General features: G+C 34.4%; 1 protein-coding gene across 3 annotated transcripts in view; it reads right to left on the bottom strand.

Moving 5' to 3' along the window:
• Positions 1–26,844, bottom strand: part of LOC145259207 (neuronal membrane glycoprotein M6-a-like) — a 1,045,587-nt gene that overhangs the window by 593,827 nt on the left and 424,916 nt on the right. For all 3 annotated transcript variants that reach the window (XM_080117042.1, XM_080117041.1, XM_080117040.1), the window contains exon 2: positions 1,049–1,183. In XM_080117042.1, the coding sequence (XP_079973168.1) occupies positions 1,049–1,183 (135 nt within the window). The remainder of the gene's footprint in view (positions 1–1,048; positions 1,184–26,844) is intronic.

The raw sequence follows: 26,844 nt of genomic DNA, 5'->3' as shown, positions 1-26,844 counted from the left end.
ACGATAATTCTCTGATATGGCCGACCAGACGGGTGATCAAAAAGTCAGATCGAGCGTACCGCGTACCGGAAAACGAAATGAGACTAACGAAATGAGACCAAATTAAAACAATTTTAACAAATGTTATTTTCTACTTAGGTAGAATAAATTCAACAACAACAACAACAAAAGAAAACATGGAAAATAATTATAATTAATTAATTTTAATTAATTAATTTTTTTTTCAAATGTTTTTTTAATTATTATTTTTCAAATGTTTTTTAATTTAAAAAAAAATAAAGCATAACAAATTAATCTGAAAAGCGCAAAGTTCAAGCCAAAAAAAAAAAAAAAAAAAAAAGGGCCAATTGTCAATTTGATCTTATTTCGTTTTCCGGTACGCTCGATCTGACTTTTTGATCACCCGTCTGGTCGGCCATATCAGAGAATTATCGTTAGTTATTTAGACGAGACATACACATTTAAATCATGATTTTCTTTAGTCCAGATGAGTGCAGTAAATAAACTTTTAACTCGAAATGACCCCTAATGTACTAATGTATAACGTAAGACACAGAAAAGAAACATTTAGCGTACACAGCTTTATTTTCTCATAGAACCACCGACCGCTTTCAATGGATTTTACCGGCTCATGTATATAGTTTTATTATATAAGCATTATAGCATTAAAATGTTGTTTACTATAATATTTTTAGATATTTGAATAAGTATCATTTCGACCGAGCGCAGCGTTTTACAAAATATTTTTACAAAATATCCACACAATATATTCATTGCTAGGCATAATACGCTGCAGATATTGTTATCCGCTAATAAATTCATGATGAAGCGCGTTTTATCTGTCTCTCGGCATGGACAGCTTTAAAAAAAAAAATTGTTCGGTAAACCTTTGGAAAATGACGCCAAGAGAGAAAAAGTGAAAAGTAAAAAAAAAAAAAAAAAAAAAAAAAAAAAAAAAAAAAAAAAAAGAAAAAACAAAACAAAACTAGCACCCATGCCCCCACCATGCAGGAAATACGCGAATTGTCGCTATCATATTTGGACCCACCAATGCCTGACTGCCCACGTGTCAGGCTGCTTCCTCCTCCGCCTCTTCCTCCTCCTCCACCGCCGCCAGTGAGTCCCCGGGGTCGGTTGTACGTCGAAGGCAGCTGATACCCACCGGACGACGACGTTGACATCCCTGTCAGCAAGAAAACAAGAGGCTTGTAGATATGACTCTTCAAATTCACGAGGGTGTGTGTGTGTGTGTGTGTGTGTGTGAGAGAGAGAGAGAGAGAGAGGGGTGTAAGAGAGAGAGAGAGAGGGAGAGAGGGTGTAAGAGAGAGAGAGAGAGAGAGATTTGGGAGACAGGGGAAAAGGAAAGAGAGAAAATGGGAGTGATATCTATGCTTAAAAATATACTTTCTTTTTTATTCTTTGTGGGGAATACTCCACTTCACATAATGAAGACGGGTAAGTCTACCGGATTTTAATAATAATAATAAAAAATACAATTTTTAAAAAGAGGGCGAATAAGGCAAAATTTAAAAGATACCGACCAACAACCTATTCGAGTGTGGCTTACGTAAATAGAAAGCCGCTCCACAAAATTCACGTAACCTGCTGACGTCGCAGAATAAAGTATAATGGCCACGATTAGGCGATAGACGACTATTACGAAGATTATTTTAAAGCGGGTGCATTTTAAATTAATAATTAAATACACTTAAAAATAATAAACTTCACTATAGTATATTCCCGGCAACAACAACAACAACAAAAAAAATACTCTCTTTAAATTGCACGTGTCCAAATTTTAAATAATTATTTATCTTATGAAAAAGTAAATACAGTTACTTTTACACCATAATACATTATTTTCTTCTCATTGGAATCGTTTGAGATGAGTAATTTATTTATTTATTTATTTTGCGAACTGCTATCCTCATTTTCATAGTTGTTGTTGTTGTTTCACCACGTTTCGGCCGACTCATACTCTGGCCTTCTTCAGGTGATTAACCGCGATGGGATAGGAATGCCGAGACTTGTAAACCGTATCCCCAGTAATTACTGCCTTCCATAGTTGGTGTCTCGCCGTGTTTTGACCAACTAAATTTGCTGAAACAAGAAGAAATTATGATAATCGTTCGCTAATAAATAAAATAAATAAATTAATACACTTTTAAACCAGTTTAAAAAATTCTTCCGCAATTTATTTGAGCACTGAAACAGAAAAGGAATATCCTTGTAATAGTCGTTTCCATTGTACTTTATTCTGTGACGTCAGCAGGTCACGTGACTAAATGAACGGAATTCTATTTACATAGGCTACGCTCGAGTGGACATGAATTAGAGACACCAAACAACATCTATATACAGGCTGGTCCGAAGATGTAGTTTAACCTACGAAAATGCAACAGCAACGGAGAAGCAACTAACGCAACAACTAACAAAAGCACATCGATTCAGTAAGAATGTGATTTCGTATTTTTTTTTCTTATTTTGCTGGATGCTGGAGTGTTTATCCAGTTGACAACCTAAACTCTATCAACTTCGCATCGGCATCTTCCAGAAGATTACGCAAGCAGACGGAAGATGCCGAAGCGAAACCCGACCAGGACGAATACCACCGTTTCTAAGGACATTGGCAACATTCACGTGGTAAGTTCCCCGATGTTTTTCTAGAAAGGATTCTCACTAGAGAAATATCGGCAAAACTAATGCCAACATCATCGGATTCATAGAAAATGAATGAATTATTGAAGATAATCGTACTTTTGCGTCACAACTGAAATGTTAGGGGGGGGGGCGTCATAAGAATGTTACAAAATGTTCTGTTTGATGAATTAAGTTAACCGTTCCCAAGACGGGCATTTTTCCAGTTTCGTTTAAAAATACGGTATTGTATCGCAACCAGCAGCAGCAGCAGCAGCAGCAGCAGCAGGGAGGTGACGGTGGCCCACTGGTTAACGATACGGACTGACAACCTGGGTGTGCCAAGTTTGAACCCAGTTCCTCTCAGAAACAGAAATACTTCCATTCAAGGATGTTGGCAACCTTCATGTAATCCCGCCTATAAGTACTTGATATTCTTTTAGAGAGAATTCTTAATAGAAAGATATCAGGGAAATGAATGACAACATAAATCATCATCAAGAATGATGCTCAGCAGCAGCAGAAGCATCGTCATCATCTTCTTCAACATCCGTTGAAGAAGATGATTACAGTTTTAAATAAAAGTAATCAAATCTTACGTAGTGAATGAAGAGGTAAAAAGTAAAAGTTTGTTAAAAGAGATTTTAAAAAAAATTATTTTATGCACGTTGTTTCTATTTAAATATATCACCTTGATTAATTTATACGAAGTGTCTTCAATAAGTTTCCAGACATTTTTTTTTTTTTTTTGTACAGGCATTTAAAATTGTCATGGACTCTTGAAAATTCAGATTGTTATTGCTATATATCATGAGATGACTGACCAATATTTATAATTCCAAGTCCAAATGAACAGCTACAGCAGGAACTGGAATACACCTTACTAAGGCCGGATTACTACAGCTGGAGAATTTAAAAAATGCAAGCTGGGGGTGAGAACACTTTAGAAGAAGGATATGCAATTAAATTCTGTTTTAAACTTGGAAGAAATGTCATAGAAACGTATGGAATACTTCAGACTGCTTTTTGACCATCTTGCATATATCGAGCATCAGTTTTTGAATGGCATAAAGGATTCAAGGAAGGAGGGAATCTGTGAAGGATGATCGGAGGTGGGGGAACAGTAAGGAAGTCAGAACACCAGAGTTGATTGGCCAAATAAAGAATTTCATGGATAAGGACCCTTGTGTGTCTATAGAGACAATAAGTGCACAGTTTGATGTCAGTGTCGGAAATGGACACGCAATTATTCGTGCGGAACTAGAGATGCGGGAGATTTGCGCAAAGTTTGTCCCAAGGGTGCTCAGAGAAGATCGGAAAGAAAGACGTTGTTATGGGCATCAAAAAAGACCCTCACCCTCCCTATAGTCCAGACCTTGCTCCCTGTGACTTTTGGTTATTCCCTAAGCTCAAGGAAAACCTTAGAGGCTGTCGTTATGATGAAAGAGGATGTTCTGAGAGTCATTGATACGTTCGCACAAGAGGACTTCTATGGGACCCTCCAGAAGTTGTTGGAACGGTACAACAAGTGCACTGCAGCCGGAGGAGATTACTTCGGACGGGACTAAAGTTTCACGCGTGAACTATCAATAAAAGTGTCCATAAGTATGGAAACTTATTGAAGGCCCTATTAAAAAGTAAAAGTTTTTGCCAGTTTGTTAAAGGACATTTGAATCCATTGTAATTTATTTTATGCCTACTATTATTATTTAAATGTGTCACCTTGATTAATTCATAATTTTTATTTCGGATTATAAAAGCATAATTCATATTTTTTCTGCAATATTCTCTAGGCAACACAAAGGAAATAATCGTCCATCATGATAATGCTCGTGTTCACCCAGCAGTAGTGACCAAATATTTCCTAGGAGAATTTGGTAGGGAAATGTTTTTTCCCGATCCTGCATCTTTCGGATTTTCACCTATTTTGAGAATTATGACCGTTTACATTGCACGAACCGGAGGAGATTAAACTGAAGATGGGTTATTTTTATTTGGGATAGCTAAACCTAAAGATTTTTTACAGGCGAGACATTTGTAAGCTCGTTGACAGATGGAATCAAATTATAAAGAGCAAAGGTCGTTATTGTTATGAATAAAGATTTTCAAAAAAACGCAGTTTTAAATCAGCAAATCTTTTAGCACCGAAATGACAGCTGAAACCGAAGAATAGTAGAACAAATAGTACAATAACCGAAGAACATGTAAGAACCCCGTTTATTCACTTTCGTTCACTGTTATACAGCAAGAAAGTCTGTATGAACTAGTGTTGCGACTAATCGGAACTTTTTAGGTATCCAAATCGGAAAAAAAAAACGATTCTTTTAATATTAATTTGTTGTTGTTGTGTAAACTTTACTTTCCATTGCTGGCACTAATGGTAAAATCATGAATATTTATTGATTGCAAACTATCAGTAATGTTCAAATCTATAGATCACCCACCTCCTCCAAGTGTACTTTTTTTTACGTTTTGCAATCATATATGTACATATTACATGATTTTTTGCGGTAATCCAAAAAAAAACAAAAAAAAAAAACGACTCAATAACTAAATAATAGAGACGTTTAAAGGAATCTGAATCCGAATCGGTATTTGTATCGGAATCGGAAATTTAGAACAGAATCAATAATTGTATCAGAATCGGAAAAAAAAATATTAGAATCGTCCCATCACTAGTATGAACATCATAATGTTTATGGCAATGAAATGATGCCACACAATGAGACTTTTCTGATCTTTTGCAAAAATGTGCTTTAGTGATTGTTGCTTTCTTTGCTGTTACTTGGTTGCAGCGGTGGCGGTGGTGGTGGTGGTGGTAACTAGACCTTCGGATCAACCTGTACAATATTTAAATAAATTAAACTTAGAATTTCATAAATCGTTCAAATTTTGGCGTCGGTACAACAAAAGTCATCAACCGTTAAAGTCTCGACGCAATAGTTGCGCATTCCTCTATTTCATTTATTTATTTACTTTAAAAATGTTACTACATGGTGACCCATACAAAACGTAACCTATGGAAGTGTTAATCAATACACGATCCTTTCTCCAACTCTAACCATATTTGGTAGAAATAAACTGCAGTCAATTCCTGATTTTTCTTGTGATGGCCAATTTCCTATCTTTGTGAATACCACAGATGCAAATCTGGAAGGTTAAAGTCCGGTGAGTGTTAGGTATATTCAGGATAATAAAACCCATTACTCATGGATAAGGTTAGGACAAGAGCATCTTCTTTTCATTGTTTTGACTCTCAGGTGTATATCCGTTGAAATCTTATATGCTTTTATATAGAGTGATGTGGTTCTCGGTTGATTAACTGTGTCGGATATATACTCGAGAGTCAAAACAATGATAAGAATATGCTGTTGTCCTAGCCCTATTCAGGAGACTTTATTAATTTATTTGCAGACTATTATTCTCATCTTTTTGTTGTTGTCGTCGTTGTTGTTGTTGTCGTTTCATCACGTTTTGGCCAAGTATTCCTTTTTCAGGTGATTGTTCACCGTGACAGGATAGGAATGTTCAACTGTATCCTCAGTAATTACTGCCTTCCATAGTTGTTGTCTCAATGCGTTTTGGCCAACTTAACCTAGGATTGAAACCGCTATCTTCAGACAATGCTCACCCGAAACTGTAAAGATTCAACACCTCTATCCCCTGCCGAAGGGCGTTCAAGGTTAGATTTTTTTTGGTCTTATAAATCCAAGTTTTCGTTCTTATCTGGTCTTCCATCGTCAGGTCTGTAACGAATGATATTATATATTATTGCTTTTTTATTGGAATCGTTTGAGATGTGTAATTTGTACATTTATTTATTATTTGTGGACTGTTATCCTCATCTTCACAGTTGTTTCACCATGTTTCCGTCAACTATTCCTCTTCCTGAAGAAGGCTAGAGGAATAGTTGGCCGAAACGACTATTAAGATGAGGATAACAGTCCGCAAATAAATAAATAAATAAATATGCAAATTACTCATCTTAAAGGATTCCAATAAAAAGTAATATATAATACTCATGAGATGATCACTAAAGTGTCTTCGCATATCATTGAGCGGCAATAAAACAAAGACTGTTGGGTATTCATCGGCGAAACAAGGTGGGCAAGCCAAACACAGACTGAACTTCATTTATGGCAAATATGATTGGATTGCAGAAAGGATTGTGAATTTTATTAACGATTTGGTGGGTAGCATTTTATTCGGGTCACCTTATACATAATCGAATTACGGGTGACTAGGAAAAATTACGGTAGCTCATAACGTGCACTATATTTGGCGTTTATGTGTACAACGTTTTGAAAATAAGATTCACATCGCATCTTCAACGTCATAATAGTGTAAATTTTTTGCTGCCATAGTTAAAAAAAACATGGCGGCATAAGTACTCTTATGCAATCAGTAAAATTTGAACCAAAAATAACTATTTGTTGATAATTATGAAAATGTCAGGACCTTGCAACGGTTTATGCATATATTTATAGTTTTCATGTTTATACAAAATAAGGCACAGATTTAAATCTAATTGCACAGGTAAAAATCGCAGCTATAAATTAATATGAACATTATTTGGGATACTTACTCATCAGGCAAAAATAGACATCCACACAAAAAATTAGTAAAAAAAAAATGATCAACGAGAATTTTAATTAAAAACTAGCAGGCCACCCGGCGTTGCCCGGTCGTAAGATACGCTTAAATATGATATTTTAATTTATGTAGATTTCATATTTATTATTATAGATATAATTCTATATTGATTATTATATTGTACCCAATATATGGTAGTGATTTCAACAGTTTTTTTTTTTTTTTTAAATATGACTTGGATGCAATCATTTAGTATCGAAACAAAAACACTTACCTCTCCAGCATTATTCGCTACCTTCTGAGCTAAGCCTACATGCATATCAACTTTAAAAAAAAATTAACGCAGTTTAACCTATAGATGTATATCTGTGCATAGATAGAAGAGAACTTCACCTGTCATCCCATTTTTGAAAGATGGAGTCGCCCGATCGTGGAAGACAAGATTCAAGCAAGCATGCACGACCGAACGATCCACTGAGTTTTATAATTATACGGATGAAAATCAGTTTTATCTTATTTTGCCAATCCGCCATTGCTACGAAGTGATTGACAGACTATGACACGATGGTCTTCTCCGGAAAATCAGATCATACGGTACCACCGGACAAATACTTAACATAAGTAAATCCTTCTTTAATAATAAAAGACTCCAGGTTGTCCTCGACGGTCGTACATTTAAACAATATGATATAAATGCGGGTGTAGCTCACGGGGTCTAGCCTTGGACTCTTATTATTCTTAATATTCTTAAATGACCTCCCTGATAAAATTGTCTCTGACCGGTATATTTATCTCCGAGATGGGTATATTTGCTGATGACACTACGCTCTTTAAACGGCACGAGAGGAAAACAAATGAACATATATCTAAAGAAATGGCAGAAACACCAGAGGAAGAGAAAGGGGCATCACCTACTAAGTTTCGAAACCGGTTTAGTAATTCTATCAAGACATGATAGGGCGCCAAACAGCTCCTACCAACATGTGACAAAAATATTCTATTTAGAACGTACTTGGCTCATATACAATATATATCTCAATATATATTGATGATCGCCTGGAGAACCCCTACCGAGGAATGGAGATAAATAACTTATACACTCCTCAATTTAACGAACCTACGTCGTAGCGGTTAACGATTTTAATTAGCAACCAGTTCTAAATGACAGTCTTCTAGAGGTTGATGGTTCAATCTTTACTACAGTCGATAATAACCAACAATAACATAATAATTAACACTTCGACACTCCTCGCGTATTGAATGAAGAGTTTAGTTGGAAAATTTTCCATACGTTTCGGAGCTCGACATACATATTTCCAAGTTTGAAAAGATGCACCTGAAAAGGTCGGAGGTTTGATCGGTCGAAAAATTCTAGAAAATAATAACCTAAATGAGAATAGTAGCCAGACCAACCCAAATAATTCAAGTCTGTGTCTATTTGAATATCCACGCCGAAAATTTATTGAAAAAGAAAAACAGAAAAAAAAAAAAATAAAAAAAAAAAAAATGAATAAAACGCTGTTTTTTTTGTGTGTGTGTGTTTTTTTTTATGGCGGTGTTATTGTAAAAAATAAACGAATAATAAAAGTCGGACGAACATTATAATAAAACAAACAAAAAAGAAGCTTAATTGTATATTCGGTGAAAATGCGCTGGTAGACTACTAGAAGGCTTACGTTTAAAAAGTTACTTTTTAGGATTACCCTAGATTGTTTCAGGTGCATTCGGGTCTGTTGCGAACGAACATCACATTTAAAATTCTCGCGGACAAGAAATGTTTAATAAGTAATTACACATTTATGATCCAATGTTTACTTTAATGGTTTTCTCTGACCGCCATTTTTTTTTTTTTAACTTTCCTTTATGTCCGGAAAAAAAAAAAAACGATGTCATGTAAAAATGCGTTCTTACAAATCTTTGAGCGGTTGTGTCTTTCGGTTGATCGCTTGATCACGTTATAATACTGTTAATAGTATTTTATTGATCTGTCATGCTTATATTTTAAATTAGTATCTTAGTCTGTAATTACTAAGCGTAAAATAGTTATTTATTGTTTGGTAAAGTTTAAGTTTGAAATAATATTTTTTTAGTAATGCTTAAGTATAAATAGTATTTTAATTGGTCTGTCATCCTTAAGTAAATAACCGTATTTTATTGGTCTTATTAAGCTTTAAGTAATGTGTGCGTTTTTATATTAAATCATTTAAATTTACTGTTAATATCGACAAAACTCTTGCTTATATATATGTGTGTGTGTGTGTTTGTGTGTGTGTGTGTGTATGTAATTGTGTCCACAGTAAAAAAAAAAAACGTCGCAGTTCACATAAACAATAAAAACCAACAAACCAGAAGTCCAAGACTTGAGTTTCGCCATCATTTGTGCTCATCTGTTGAATACATCGGATTTCGAGTTTGGATTAGTTCAACTGATGAGTCTAAATACAGGCGAAACTCGATTCTCGGACTGACAGTTTGTTGACTTTCATGGCTTATGTTGTCCGATTGTGGAAATAATATCACAATCTGAAAATTCTATTATATATATATATATATATATATATATATATATATATATATACTTTCTATTTGTTTTTACAAAAGTAGTAATATGTTGTTACACAGTCATGATCATGTTTCTGTTAGTTAGTTACTAGTAAGTAGAGACCTCTTCAGGCGCTACAGCTTATACGAAAGTAAAGTTTGCAATGAAAGTATCATGTCTTCAGCGTCATAGGGAATTAATATCAGGAGGTTCTGTCAAATGTTGTGAAAATATGAAGAAAGAATACGATTCAGTTTTATGTAAAAAAGGCTAAATACAGGTTAGGGTTAGGGTTAGGGCAAGGGTTAGGGTCAGAGTGGAAATATAGGAATAAAAAGGGAGGGCTGGGGGTTAAGAAAACATAAACAGAGATAATGAAAGACTAGAAAAAACGTTATATTTATACGTGTTCGATAGCCGCCCTAAATCTTAAACATACTAGTGCGTATGGGGTCCATTAGCAGAGGCATGTCAATTGACAAAATAATATATATATATATATATATATATATATATATATATATATATATATAATTGAACCTGTCTGTGTGTCTGTGTGTGTACATTCGCAATAACTCTGTAAATTTTTAGTCTACAGACTCGAAATTTGATATACAGGGTACTGAGATTTGGAAAAATCGATGTGATCGGTTTTCGGGCAGACATTTGGCTGTTAAGGGGTCAACGTTTAACGATTTGACCTTTGAGAACTCTACCAAACTCCTCTAACAATTTGGGGTCTAAACACTTGAAATTTTAGACAAGAATAAAAAAGCATTGGAAATGCAAAAGGATATAGGGATGGTATGCCAAAAAGTATACGAACAAGATAGCTATGAATGGCTAGGCACATGGAAATAGAATTGCATCCAAAGTATAGCCCTATAGCTTTTTACAACCGTAATGATGGCACGGAATGGAGAAAAGCTATAGGGCTATACTTTGGATGCAATTCTATTTCCATGTGCCTAGCCATTCATAGCTATCTTGTTTGTATACTTTTTGGCATACCATCCCTATATCCTTTTGCATTTCCAATGCTTTTTTATTCTTGTTAATTAGTATTTTTACTTACAGTCTTATTTTTAAACTTACATTCATGATAGTATTGTCTTTTTTAGGAGGCGGCTCATTGCCGCCTCCATTAGTAGCAGGTCGCTTCCTGCTGGGTTTTAGGTCTTTTTATAATAGTTTGTGCATGAGGCAGCTTTTTTCCCCTTGGGATCCCTGTTATACCGTGCTTTTGAGTCAGCATGTGAGGCAGCCTTCTTTTTTTCTGGTTCTTTGTTATAAAGAGCACGTGAGGCAGCTTTTTTTCCCTCGGAATCCCTGTTATACCGTGCTTTTGAGTCAGCACGTGAGGCTGCCTTCTTTTTTCTGGTTCTTTGTTATAAAGAGCACGTGACGCAGCCTTCTTTTTTCTGGTTCTTTGTTATAAAGAGCACGTGAGGCAGCTTTTTTCTCCTCAGAATCCCTGTTATACCGTGCTTTTGAGTCAGCACGTGAGGCAGCCTTCTTTGCCTCAGGATTTGCATGATACTTAATTTTTATTATTTCAGCACTTTTCTGATAGTATTCTTTTTGCTCAGATAATACCTTGACTTTGTTTTTTTCATAGTCTATATTTCTCTGAGCTTTTTTACTACGTGCTGACTTTTTTTATTAAATGTAAACATATAACACTTATGTGTATCTTACTATAATATCACTTATCTTATAGCAAGACAACTCTCGTAGAATCGAGATACTGCCCCCTCACCAATAGTTAAAGTGTGGAACGGTATATACACCAATAGTGTAGTTGTTATCTTTATATGAAGTCCTAATCAGTGACAGTGTGAGGTTACTTGGTTAATTTATTGTAGTTTATTTTAGAAAACTTACTTGTTTTTATTATTAGATTGTGTATAGTAGCCACAATATCTAGTTATTTTTGTGGCTAGGGCTTGGATTTTGATTCTTTTTGGTCAGCTTCCAGTGAGTTCTTAGAAGATGACTTTCTTGAAGTTTCTTTTGCGGTTAATTTAACTTATTTCCTTTGGCGTTTGGTGAGTTCTTAGAAGAACTGGTCTGATCTACTTTTCTTAGCGAGCAAAGAGATTCAGCTGCATTTAACAATGGTTGCTATAGTGTATTTTTGCGCATGCTTTCAAGTTTCCTCCTTATTTTTCAATAGTTTGACAGTAGTCATGTGTCTTTCTGCCAAGAGCGACAGACGTCAGTGTTAGCCGTGATCGTCTAGAGGTTAGGACCCCACGTTGTGGCCGTGCTAACCTAGGTTCGAATCCTGGTCACAGCATTGACATTTTGTACATATTTTACAGTCCAAAATCTGAAGAATTATTTGTTTTTATAACATTGTTTTTTGACGTCGTACTTGCTGATAGGTTACTCTTATAACAATTTTGATCAACTGAGATAAAGATTTCGTGGTTTCATTAACGCTGGTGGGTTACTGTTTAAAGAAAAAACCTTAACGTTCACCTCAAATATTCAGCGTCCAAGAAATATACGCCACTGGCAAACTGGAACGTCTGTGAGCATCCGGTGTATTATTTGGAGCTGTCCCTTTTGAGAGAAGTTCCGTGTTCGAAGTGGTCTGTCTAACTTGGGTATATAGTGTTTAAAACTTGTTATTACACGTAATCTAATTTAATTATGGAGTTAGCTAAAAAGCGATGGGTCACTGCACTTCTCCGTGTAAAGAGCAGTCGATTGATGCTTGAACTGTTGTCAGAGACCGTTCGTACACCGAGATACATCGTCTCAAAAGAAAGAAGAAAGAAGAACAATTGGCCATTTTTGTACCCTTTTTTTTTTTTTTTTTGCTCTCTTTTAACATTTTAACCGACGTTCTGACACTCGCTGGATTCGTAAGACGCTTTTCTGTAAGAATATGTGCTTTTTGAAACTTATAAGTTGATTTTAATTGAGATTTTAATAGTTTTGTTTTGTAGGCGTATATAGGCGTGTACGGGCCATCCCTATAAAGAGAGTGCTACCGCCTCTCTGATATAGGTTCCTTGGACATGGATCTAACTTAATAACTTGATTTGAGCCGAAAACAATAAACGTTAATGGGGTCATAATAGGGGTAAAAGTTTTAAAAAAATTGACCATTTTTTTTTTTTTTAGCTCAGCATACACCTCCAAACACCCGGGAAACGCTGGGCCGAAATGCTAGTATATATATATATATATATATATATATATATATATATATATATATATATATATATATATATATATTAGTGTTGGGACGATTAATCAGAATCGGGAATCGGAAAAATCGGAGTTTTTGGGATATCGGAATCGGTATCGGAATCAGAAAAATTTGCGCCTATTTTCCGATGCCAAAACCGATTCTTTTAACTATCCTTTATATTTGATTTTGGTTCAAGAAACATATACTATATGCACGTTTAAGTTGTGTTTTTACACTAATGCGGACAAAATAACACTTTCATAGTTAAATATTTAGAGATTCATAAAGAATCGGAATCGGAATCAGTAATTGTATCGGAATCGGGAATTTAGTACGGAATCGGGAAAAATATTGAAATCGTCCCATCACTAATACATAATTTGAGGTTGCTATTTTTCAAAAGTAGGGTAACCAGTGAAATATAACGAGGTTAATACAAGAGTGCTCAATACGAAAGTAGAGCAAGTTAAATGGTAAATTTGTCTTTACATAAGCAGTACTTTGTTAATACACAGTTATGAGTATGTTTCGGTCTTCTATCATTTAGTAACTAGAGACCTCTTCAGACAACAACGCTTATATTATAAAGACAAATTTAAACTATTATATATATATATATATATATATATATATATATATATATATATATATATAAGTGAAGTGTCTGTGTGTGTGTGCGTCTGGCTGTCTGTGTGTCTGTGTACATTTCCCTATGCAATAACTCAAAGTTTAAAAAATTGACAGTTTTTTTTGTTTTTTTTTTGTTTTTGCTCAGCATACATCTCTATACACCCGGGCAACGCCGGGCTGAAATGCTAGTATATATATATATATATATATATATATATATATATATATATATATATATATATATATAAGTAAACGTGTCTGTGTATCTGTGTGTGTACATTTCCCTACGCAATAACTCTGTCAATTTTTAGGCTACAGACAGGAAATTTGATATACAGGGTACTGAGATTTGGGAAAATCTATGGGATCGGTTTTCGGACAGAAATTTGACTTTTAAGGTTCAAATTCAACGATTTGATCATTGAAAACTCTACCAAAATTCTCCTACAATTTTGGGTCACTTGAAATTTTAGATATAGGTTCCTTGGACATGGATCTAACTTAATAACTTGATTTGAGCCCAAAACAATAAATGTTAAGGGGTTATAATAGAGATCAAATTTAAAATATTGACCGCTTTTCTTTTTTTTTTTTTGGTCGACATACACCTCCAAACACCCGGGCAACGCCGGACTGAAATGCTAGTATATATATATAATACTTCTATTGAAATGAACTTTTCTCTGATTATATATATATATATATATATATATATATATATATATATATATATATATATATATATATATATATGTTAAAAGTCCACGCATGCTTCCAGGATAGTGAGTGAAAGGTTATGAGGGTTTTTTGAATGATGAAAAACGATGTTACATTTTGTTTTTAATGACATTTTTTTATATTTCAAGCAGATCTCCGCTCTTGGTCACAAAAAATTATCGAAATCGATTTTGCGACCAAGAGCGGAGGTCAGCTTGAAATATTAAAAAAAATAAAAATATAAATACAAAAAGTAACATCGTTTCATGCTTCAAAAAACCCTCATAACCTTTAAATCACTATATATATATATATATATATATATATATATATATATATAGTGATTTAAAGGTTTTGAGGGTTTTTTAAAGCATGAAAAACGATGTTACTTTTTGTATAAAGAACCCGGGGGGGGTATGATCGAACCCGAAGCCCCGAGGCGAAGTTTGAAATTAAAATGGGCCATCCAGAATGAGTTAGTGAAAGATGTTTGAATTTATTTAAGTAAGAACGAAATTGACAGGTGCCCGCCCGGAAGTCGTCGATCGTTACGACGACGACGTCAATGACCAGGTTTGTTTGTTATAAGCGAAGTAAAAAAAGAAAACAACGCTAACACTTAAGCGGGGGGGGGACACAAAAAAAATAACGTAAGGCAAACGAACGATGAAAACAAAAAAAACGAACACGTGAATACGCCTGTTTCGATATTAAAATTTAAAAAATCGGTGGGTACCCAGGTGTTTTTGAGTGTGTGGTCGGGTGTGGATAAGCGAAGTAAAAAAAAAAGAAAAACAGGAAAACGAACGTTACGTGAAAAATGGCTTAAATGGCTGGTTTAATATTTAAATTTAAAAAATCGAGAAAAGAAAAGACATCTCGCACCACGATTCGAACCCAAAATGTTTACATAATGAACCAACGTGCTAATCAACTGACCTAAACACGACGTACATAAAATTTGTTCAGTTTTTCAACTATTTAAAGTAAATCAGGTTATGACGTCATCTGGCGCATGCGCAGAACCAGTCGAGAGGGCCGTTTTTGTTGACCCCCTCCTGTCGAAAATTGTCGATTTCGGGGTGAAAAAAATGAACATTTCTGGCCAATATTTCGATATTTTTGAGCGAAGGGTGGAGCTTCAATATGATACCGAGTTTGTGAATTTTTGTTGTGTCTGTCGAAAGTTATTAGCAGACACACAAACATACATACATACATTTTCGCTTTTATATATATAGATTATATATATATTTATTATATTATATATATATATATAGATATATTATATTTACTATATTTTATATATATATATTATATTTACTATATTTTATATATATATATTATATTTACTATATTTTATATATATTATATTTACTATATTTTATATATATATTATATTTATTTTATATTTATATTTATTATATTATATTTATTATATTTTATATAATATATATATTATATTTGTTATATTTTGTGTATATATATATATATATATATATATATATATATATATATATATATATATAACTTAAAACTGTAAGTTGAATTTTACAATCAAATTCATTGTTCGATTGAATACTCCAAAAAACAATTTACAATTTAGTTCTTATTTGTTGGAGTTTCAAGGAATACTAAGGACTTAATAAATTGTTTTTTTTATTATTCAGTCAAACAATTCATTTTGACTGTAAATTTTAACTTTCAGTTTTTATTTTTATTCTCTCATAATAAGCTCTACTCTTTATTCCGCATTGTGCTTTTTTTTTCGTTGAGATTAAATTATCTATATATAAATACAGGTATTTGTATTAGATTGAAGTTTACCATTGCGTATATCAGGTAAACACTACCTCTCGCTTGATTTCATTATATATATATATATATATATATATATATATATATATATATATATACATATATATACTACCTATTACTACCTATCTCTACTTGCGTATTGAGCACTTTTGAAGTAAATACGCGATTTTTTTTATAGTAAATCTTCATTAGTTTAAACATTTATGCTATATATTTATTAAACAGAATCGGCTGTCCGTACTGATTTTAAAAGATTTGTAGCCCTTATCATTGTTACAAGAAAAAGCCTGTCCCCTTTCCATGTAAATATGAAGAGTATTAGATATGTGAACATGAGATTAGGATAAGCTGAGACTCGAACCTTGTAAACAAGGTTAAGAACTGGAATGTTAGAAAATAAGGCTATCGTTAATTCTGAATATTAAATATAGCAGTAAAAGAATGAACAGTGAAAATTAAAAATATATTGTTAAAAAAATAGCTTAGGTTAAAAGGATTCTTTGTTTTGCAGAAGTGTGTTTAAGACAAACATGCATAGCCACGTGAATTAGTTACGTTGAGAAACACACTTCTGACGTCATAGACAAAGGATGATTCTCCATATAGTACTATGGGTTCAAATTTCAGAGTCAGATCAGACAGTCAGTAAGAGAGAGAGAGAGAGAGAGAGAGAGAGAGAGAGAGAGAGAGAGAGAGTTGAGAGTCAATCATTGGTCAGCTGCCCCTTTGAAAGCGAAGGGTAGAAGATTAAAGTATGTAGATACAAATGAATTCCTGACGTCATCATCATTCAACCGGTCCAATGAATAAAGAATCATCTTTGTGTTTTTGTAAAACTGTTGTTATGTGTCATCATTCAACACTCAAAAGGTAATGTGTTAAACATCTTATTATGAACATTGTGTAACTCTCCCAAGAATATGTATCTCTCCCCCTCCTCCTCCTCCTCCTCCTCCTCCTCCTCTCTATATGTGTTATAAGAAATATAAGAACTGCGCATCTATCACCCAATCACCCTCAGTATCTATATATCTATATAAATGTCACCCTCAGTATATATATATATATGTATATATATATATATATATATATATATATATATGAAGTCACAAGCATCGCAGAACAGAACTGTATATGTATAAGTGTCCCCTTTCCCCTCTCATCATAGTTATATATGTCCCCGTCTCTCTTCAATATGAATCCTCACAATACAAAACCATTTGATAAAGAGGTTTTTCCTCGAAATATATTATGAGACACGATGGCACATATTAGATCAGTGTGTATGTTTTTTTCACTAATCAAGATTTGATATTGAATTAAAAACAAAAAGCACCTGCTCTTTTAGTGTTCTAATATTTTCAAATAAAACACATGCATATATTAGGTGTAATTACGAAAATGAAACTGCTATTAAATACGTAAAGTCGAAAGTTGACCAGTTAAAAGAAGGACGCGAAAATAATATAAAAACCGTGTATGTCTCTTTTTACCGGTTTTACCATGACATTTGTCAAAAATAATCTTGCGTTTCTAAATTTTTGCGATGATAATTGATTATTCGTATTATATGGATTCTTCAGACTACTGTTCTCACTAAAATTCGAAACTAAGTATATTATTAAACTAGCTTTGGTGCTTGGCGTTGCCCGGGTGTCTGGAGGTGTGTGTTGATAAAAAAAAAAGTGGTAGTAGGCAGGAAGGCTCGAACCCCTGATGCGAAGGTGGAAGAGAAAGTAAAAAAAAAACTGACGTCTTACCGCTACTCCATGACGTGACTGCAAGTTGAAATTCAGTAAAGTAATTCCAACTGATACGATGACTTGCAAAAATGGCGAAGCAAAAGAACCTACCCTCCCTGTAGAAAACTGCCCAGTTGAGGGTAAAGGAATTAATGTGTTTAGCCAATTCTTAGATATTTATCTTCCGAAGGGTCGAGCTTCAAACCGCTACCGATCATTTGAAAATCCGTCACCTCTTTCGAAAGTTTTAGGCAGGCATACATACATATATAGATTTAAACAGACAGGTGAGATGTATATTATAGACTAGCGGGGGGGGGGGTACCCGACGTTGCCCGGGTATTTGTAGGTGTGTGTGTTTTTTTTTGGGGGGGGGGCGTAAATCAGAACAAAAAGGAAACTTAACGATAACGATTTAAAAAAATAAAAGGATGGTGGTTGGTGGCATGTGGGCTCGAACCCGGAGCCTTGAGGTCTATAGACTGCGCCTGAACACCTGCGCTACGGCGACAATGTTAATGTAAGAGCGATTAAAGTAAGTCAAGTCAAGGAGGTTTGTATTGACAGGTGGCCGCTTAATGAGGTCATCGCGGAAGTATTACGATGACGGGGCAGTTTTTTTTTGGCGTTTGTTTACTTTGTTTCACTGCGGGATCGTTTTTTCATTTACTACGGGGCAGTTTGGGCTTCACCAAGATGATGGGAGGGGGGGACCCAGCTCCCTATTTAAAGGGGATTGTCCAAATTGAATAGCAATTGTCTGATATAAGGAAAACCCCGCATTGATCAAAGCTGATTGCTTTTGGACGTTCCCGGCGATCGTGTTAGGAACGATGCAACCACCTTCGTATTAGTTTCGCTTTTATTATACGAAAAAGGCGATTCTACACGCGCCGATTGAAAAATGTTGAATATTTTGCTTTGGAAAGTCGGACAAATTAAATACACACGCGACCCCCGTTCGTAACTCGTAGATATTATGATTTCGAAGTGATATAAAAAGTTTTAAAAATAAGCGACGGCCTCGAGAAGCCGCCGAAAAAATCCTTTTGCAGATATACACAAAAAGTGAATATACATACATACACACATTTTCGCTTATATATATATATATATATATATATATATATATATATATATATATATATATATATATATATATTACTACTCGGTTGCATGGTTGGAAGTATAAGAAATGTTGACTGCGTTCCTTTATGACTAATAAATACTTAAATATAGATAAAATTTTGTCGTAAAAGACATTATTTATTTTCTTTCCGTATACTTTTAAGAAACAACGACAGGAGTGGTAGATTAATTCCGCACTTAGCATCTGCCGGAAACGGATTTTCCAATTCCATTTCTGATCACGACTCGAACGCTTCTGACACTCCCAAACCTGTCAATCTACTCAATGCGGATAAACATCGTAACTTCAAAGCGTTAAAATCCGCTCGCAGTTAAGGTTCGAGTTGGCGGCCATTTTAGCAATCTAGGTTCCGCCTTGAATTATCATACATCTTTGTCGCGATGTCGGCTCAATCCTAAGAGCTACATTGTTTCAGGTATCATCTCCTTAAGTAACAGAGCGCGCACGCGCGTATGGCGGCTATATGCAAATACCAAGTTGTGTGCGAAATGACGTCACGGTAAGGAAAAAGAAAACGATTATAAAAATAAGGAGGCAGAGAGAGCACGTTAAAGAGGATGATCATATTAGGGACGTTTGAGAAAACGCAAGTGAGAAAGAAAGAGCACGATCACGTTATATTCGGGAAGGTACCCGGAAGTAAATGTCGTTTTTACAACAAAAAAAAAAGAGTAGAGTTATTACTTGTCTTATATTCCTTGCAATGTAGACTGCATACAACGTGGTGGGTCCAAACTGTCTACATGCCAACGCGTGCGTAACGTTACACTTATTCGGGATGAGGTGGATCATTACGAAATTACAACAGTTTCATTCTAAGCTATTATTGTACCAGTTAGAAGGCGTTCGCTGGTGGGGAAGAGGGTTGAATCCACCCCCACATCCCTGTTAATCTGACCTCATGCGTAACTTTTTTCCAGTGGTAAGTGAATAAATGTTATCAAAGTGTTAGAGATTACGGAAAAGGAGAAGTATGATACAAATATATGATTGGCAAAGCAAAAATCACGAAATGATGATGATAATGATGATGATGATGATGATGATGAGACTGAACGGAGGCATCATCATCAAGAGACAATGATAACCCCTGTAAGAATAGCTGCGCGTGTAATTGTGAGGTAAGTGCTTGGCAAGCCGAAACCACACCTCTTCAGAATCGGCACTGCTTGAATCCAGTGGCAAGGAAAAGTGCTAGACGACTGGAAACAATGCCGAGATAAGCAGAGAGCACCTTCAGCACTTGGAATTCCCAAATGGTCACCTATTTTAGTACTGACCAGGCTGGACGTTGTTTAACTTCGGTGATCTAACAGGAACCGGCGTGTCAACGTGATTATGCCGTAAATGAACCTAGAGAAAAGGTATAACTGAAATATTTAGGGGTGACAGTGGCTTAGCAGGTAACGAAATAGATCGAAAACCTGGATGTGCAAAGTTCGAATCAATTCATTTCACAGAAATAATTCCATCAAGCTCACACTTGACCTTGTGTCTAACTACCTGTAAAAAAAATTAAATACAATAACTGAACTAAACATTATATCGCATTCCCTTTTTACCGATTTGAAAAACATATAATTAAGAAATGATGAAGCCACAAGCCGGCCGGTGATTATTTGTCGAATTAATAACTTAATATCTAAAATACGCTATGTTGACGTTTCTGAAGTTTTGAGATGAGGATTCGTTATTCGTATTATTTGGATTTATCGGACTACTGTTCTCATCTCGAGTGTGATTCCGTCCAAATTCCCGAATTCGAAATTCCGTCCAAATTCCCGAATTCGAAATTCCGTCCAAATTCCTTAGTTCGACAGAAACATTCCCGATTTCGACTAGATGCATCTGAAAAAGGTCGGAGGTTACATCGACCGAAACCTTGTGAAAATCACACTCAAGATGAAAACAGTAGTCCGACGAATCCAAACAATACGAATACGCTATGCTGTTCGGCGCGACCGCAACCGAGATTGAACTCACAACACAAGTTTGTAGTTTAATTCAAATCTTGTCGGTTGCTAAATACTTGATGCTCCGCCAGGGCTAGCAAGAGTATTTTTATCGTGACGCCATCACTAGATGGGGTTGCCTACCACGGCTTAAGAGAGTCCTATCTACCCTCGAGAGAAAAATAGACCGCACCTGGTATTTTACCTCGCGCTGCATACAGCGCCTCGTCTTCCCAAATGGTCACTCATTTGTTACTAGCCAGGCTCAACGTTGCTTAACTTCGGTGATTTAACGAGAACCGGCGTGTCAACGGATATATGAATACAAAGATAAAGTGGTGACAAGATTCATGGTTCAATTGTGAGGAGTCCAATTAAAGAATTGTAGCTATCCCTATCCTAAACACAACAACTAAAAAAATGTGTCTCTAAAATTGTTAAGACATACGAATCTTATCAACAGCATAATCAGATATAAACGACGCCAAAGGATGCTTCGAGCGCAATCCCGCTTTTTTTTTTTTTTTTTTTTTTTCTCGCACATTCTCGCACATTCTCGACTGTCGCAAACGCTGGATAATTTGCGAAATCATGCGCTTTTAACGGTATCAGAGTTCAGGGTTCGTCTCTGCATTCTGTCACGCGCGTGCACAGACAGACAGACATACTCATACTCTCTCTCTCTCTCTCTCTCTCTCTCTCTCTCTCTCTCTCTCTCTCTCTCTCTCTCCAACGGGCATACGTCAGCGTGGTCTCTTATACTGCAGTCTCTATTCGCATCGACACCGTATTATATTTAACGAAGGAGTCGAAACAGTCGCAAAGCATGCGCATGGCCGGCTCGGGTGCTCTTTCTCGTAACCATCTGGAAAGGGAAATGCTAATTAATAGTCTTAGCAATTTATGAAGCAACACGCCGGCCAGTGATTATTTTTCTTTTTAAATATTAGTACATTAATAGTTTAAATATTCTGCCTCTTTAAACCCACTGTACGTATTGCAGATGGAATAACAGAAGGATTATTACCCCTTATTATATATCTCTGGTTATCTCCATTTTTAACAAGTTAGTTAACAGTAAATTTCTAAAACGTGGAATTATTTATTTATTTTGTTTTTTACTAAAACGTTCATCTTTAATTGCTTTTCAAGATTTCTCAGAATTCTTCATTTTTAATCACCATATTTCAAGAAAAAGCTTTAAAAATAGAAATTGAACTACTTTAGGTGCGTCTTATAGTACATGAGAATATTCATGGAATTCTGAACGGAACGAGTTATTTAATCCATTCGGGTAAAATGTTCTCGTTCCGTCAGCCACTGTCACTGCGTAGAAATCTAAAGCAATTGTAGCAGTATTTTCAGTATCGCCCTGAGGATTGAATCTCTAACCATTAGCAACTGTCACTTCGAATGTATTACAAATTAGCATTTATATCTGTTGCGCCACGCATCATTGTTGAAGATGCTGTTTAAATACATCCATAGAGTTAAGGGCCCGTGGCGTAAGTATGAAGCACTACGAGGTACTTCAATAAGTTTCCAGACTTTTTCGTATGGACACTTTTATTGATAGTACGTAAATAAAACTCTAGTTTCCATCGAAGTAATCTCCTCAGGCTGCAATGCACTTGTTTTACGGTTTCAAAAACTTCTGGAAAGCCTCATAGGAGTCCTTGTGTATAAGCGTGTCAATAGCCCTCGTCACATCCTCTTTAATTTCTTCAATTGTCTCATAACGACAGCCTCTAAGGTTTTCCTACAGCTTGGGAAATAATCAAAAGTCACAGGGAGCAAGGGATATACTCTAGGGAGGGTGAGGTCTAGATTCCATCTTAGCCAAATAGTCTATAACAAAGATGAAGTTCTGGACTGGTGCATTGTCCTGGTGGAAATGCCACTTGCCCGATTTTAAGAGTGCTGGACTCTTTCGACGGAATCTCTTGGTCTCGGCATTATAGTAGTAGATCCCGTTTTTGACGCAGATCACCAAAGCATCAAAAACGTCAAGATATGAATTAATCAGCTCGACCATCTCCTTGCTGTCATGATAACGTCTTCTTTCTGATCTCTGAACACGTTTAGGGCAAACTTCGCGCAAATCTTCAGTTCCTTGTGAATAATTGTGTGTACAGTTCTCACACTGACATCAAACTGTGCACTTATTGTCTCTATAGACACACGACGGTCCTTATCCATAAAATTCTTTATTTGGCCAATCAACTCTGGTGTTTTAACTTTTTTTTACTTCTCCCACACTTCTCATCGTCCCTCACAGACTCACTGCCTTCCTTGAATCTCTTACGCCATAAAAATTGATGTTCAATTGGTGCAAGATGGTTCAAAGGCAGTCCGAAGCATTCCATACATTTCTGTGGAATTTTTTCCAAGTTTAAAACAGAATTTTATTGCATATCGTTCTTCTTAAGTGTTCTCCCATGCAGATTGCATTTATGAAATTCGCCAACTATGACAATCAGACTTTAGTAAGATGTATTCCAATTCCTGCTGTACCTGTTCATTTGAACCCGAAATCATGAAACTTGGTCAGTCATCTCATAAGATGTATTGTAATAACATACTGAATTTTCAAGAGTCAACGTCAATTTTAAATGCCTATACAAAAAAAGTCTGGAAACATATTTGAGGCACATTGTAAGTAACATCTAGTTGCAAGTGACACTCTTTTTGAGTTTGAACGCTCAATTCTCTGGTGAGCTTATTCTTAGGATACAATTGCGAATTACTTAGGACTTCTATCCGGTACTGGCTGATGGAATGGGAGCATGCCATCCTCGTTGATTAAATAAAGGATTACGTTCATAATTCCGTACAAATTTACGAGTTCGACAATATACAGTTCAAGAAGGTCGGAAGTTACATTGGCAGAGACGTCGTGTGAATAACACTCCAGACTAGAACGGTAGTTCGAAGAATTAAAAAAAAAAAAATCAAAATTATCAATCCTTATCTAAAAAAATTCAGCATTTTGACCTGTGTCACGTGTTCTATTGTGTCGCGTGTTTTGTTCTGTTAATTGCATGGAATAGGTAGGCCTAAATTGCAACAAATAACCTGAACATTCTTCGAATATTTGAGATAAGCACAATTAATTTATATTGTGAACAATCAAAATGGCCATCCATTTGTGTTGTTAGACATACCACAAAGAAACATTCCGTGTTCGCAAACAATCTTTAAAGTAACAAATAATTTGTCATGGCCACGTCAACCCACGCAAACAGAAAGAAGAGTACGGAGGACATTAAGTTAAAAATTAAGATGTCTCCATTAGATATATTTTTATAAACAAAAGTCTTCATATATATATATATATATATATATATATATATATATATATATATATATATATGAAAAAATATTAATCTAAGTCAGAATCTATTTAATTTTGATTTTTACACCATCGACAAGAATGAGCACGTGATGTTATTAATAGCAAACATGTTTAATTCATTGTTTGTTTAGATTATTTGAAATCATGAACTTCCTATTTTAGTTCGTTGGATAAAAGAATACAAAACCAAACGGCCATGTTTCCATTCAGTTTCTCCGTTTCTCATTTAGAAAAAAAAATAAAAAAATAAAAAAAAAGCAAAAAAATGAACATCTGCTCCATTTCAGTTTGTAGGAGATAGAATGAGAGGGAAAAGAAGAGTGTGTGAGATAGAGAGAGAGAGAGAGAGAGAGAGAGAGAGAGAGAGAGAGAGAGAGAGAGATGTGGGAGGGGGACGATACTAAGCAAAAGTTTATGATTCCACATGATTGAAGGTTTTGTATATTAATCAAGAATGAATTCTTCCGACCAATTTTTTTTTTCTTTTTTTAGGTTAAGCCATTGTCTGGCAACTAAGCTGTAATTCCTCGTTTTTGTTTGATGTAATGGAGGGAAGAAGGAAAACGAAAAGAAAAAGATAAGAAAGGAATTACAGTGATGATGAGATGAAGAAACGGCTAAGAGGAACGAAAATGAGGGGTAATAAACGAAAGTAATAATACTAAGAAATGGAGGCGAAAAAGAAGGAAAGAAATACAGGGGAAAGAATAAGAAGAAGCGAAACATGTAAAGAAGAAAACGAGAAATGAATCAAATAATAATAATAATAATAATAATAATAATAATAATAATAATAATAAGAAGAAGAAGAAGAAGAAGAAGAAGAAGAAGAAGAAGAAGAAAAAGAAGAATGAAAAAGAGGAGATATAATTTATTTTTTGTTCGGTATAATTGAAGATAATGTTTTCGAAAGAAGTGGAAAGTAGTATAAATCTGAGTTGACTTGTTGTCGCTCCGACTCCAGGGAACACCACAGATAGTTCTAAAACAGAACTGGTGGATGATGGCCTGTGTGAAAACTTCTAGTAACTGAATAATAATAATAATAATAATAATAATAATAATAATAATAATAGTAATAATAATAGTAATAATAATAATAATAATAGTAATAATAATAGTAATAATGATAATAATAATAATAATAATAATGATAATAATAGTAATAATAATAATAATAATAATGATAATAATGATAATAATAATAATAATAATGATAATAATAATAATAATAATAATTCTCAATGAGAGATGCTTTATGACCTGTGTGAAAGCTCCTCATGAGCCAATAATGATAATAATAATAATAATAGTAATAATAATAATAATAATAATAATAATAATGATAATAATAGTAATAATAATAATAATAAGAAGAAGAATGAAAAAGAGGAGATATAATTTATTTTTATTCTGTATAATTGGAGATTAAATGCAAGAAAGAAGAAAGGGAGAAAGAAGGAAAGAAGAAAAGGGTGATGAATAAAAAGAAAAAGAAAGCCAATGAAATAAAAAAAGACTGAAAATAAACGAGGAAGTTAATAAAGATGAAGTAACATGAGAAGAAAAGGAAAAAAACGAATGAAGAGAAAAGAGAAAAATGAATGTAGAGAAAAGGAAAGAGGAAAGAGAAAAGAACAACCCGAAAGACTGAAAAAATAAAAGAAGAAAAGAAAAGGAAAAAATTAACAAAAAAGAAAAAAATGAAAAAAAGAGAAAATGAAAGATAAAAGAAAGGAAAACAGACAAAAAATAATACAAAGAAAACAGAAAAGAAAAGAAGTAAAAATTATGCAGAGAATAAAAAGAGAACAGAAATTCTGAAGAAGTCGTTAGAAGAAGAAAAATTATGAAAAAAAAGAAGAAAAGAAATTAAGAACAAAAATGACTAACAAGAAGGAAGCAATGGAAAGAGTAAGTAATAAACAAAAGAAAAGAGAAATTAAGAAGAAAAAAGAGAAGAGAAGAAGAAGCAAAATAAGACGAAGAAGAAAAATAAAAAAAATGGCGGACAATTAAACAATAAACAAAAGAAAATAAAATTTACGAAAAAGTAGAAAAAATTTAAGAAGAAAAAGACGAAAAAAAGGAGCAAATGAAATCGAAGAAAAAAAGAAAGGAGAAAAGAAAATGGCGAACAATTAAACAATAATCACAAGAAAAATTTAGAAAAAAAAAGCAAACAAATAAAGACGAAGAGAAAGAAAGACAAAAATAAATAAAAAAAAAACAAAATGGCTAACAATTACAACGCATGACCCAAAAGCAAACGAATAACTGAATTACTAAGTTTTAAACGACCTGTCGAAATGCTTTCCCAAAAGCATCAGTAGAAACGTATGCAGTCGTTGTCAGAAATACAGAAAGTTATGAAATCACTAACATTGTTCACGTACAACAACAACAAGAAACTTGCTCTAATTTCTGTTTGTATTCCCAATGTTGGCGCTGTGGGCGGTGATGATTATTTAATAAAGAAAATGCGTTCAAGATTGATCATTGA

Source organism: Euprymna scolopes, chromosome 34, assembly GCF_053919585.1.
Source record: "Euprymna scolopes isolate OS-2025 chromosome 34, ASM5391958v1, whole genome shotgun sequence".
Taxonomy (NCBI): Eukaryota; Metazoa; Mollusca; class Cephalopoda; order Sepiida; family Sepiolidae; genus Euprymna; species Euprymna scolopes.
Note: the sequence above shows the minus strand (reverse complement) of the source record. Positions and strands in the feature narration are given on the sequence as shown.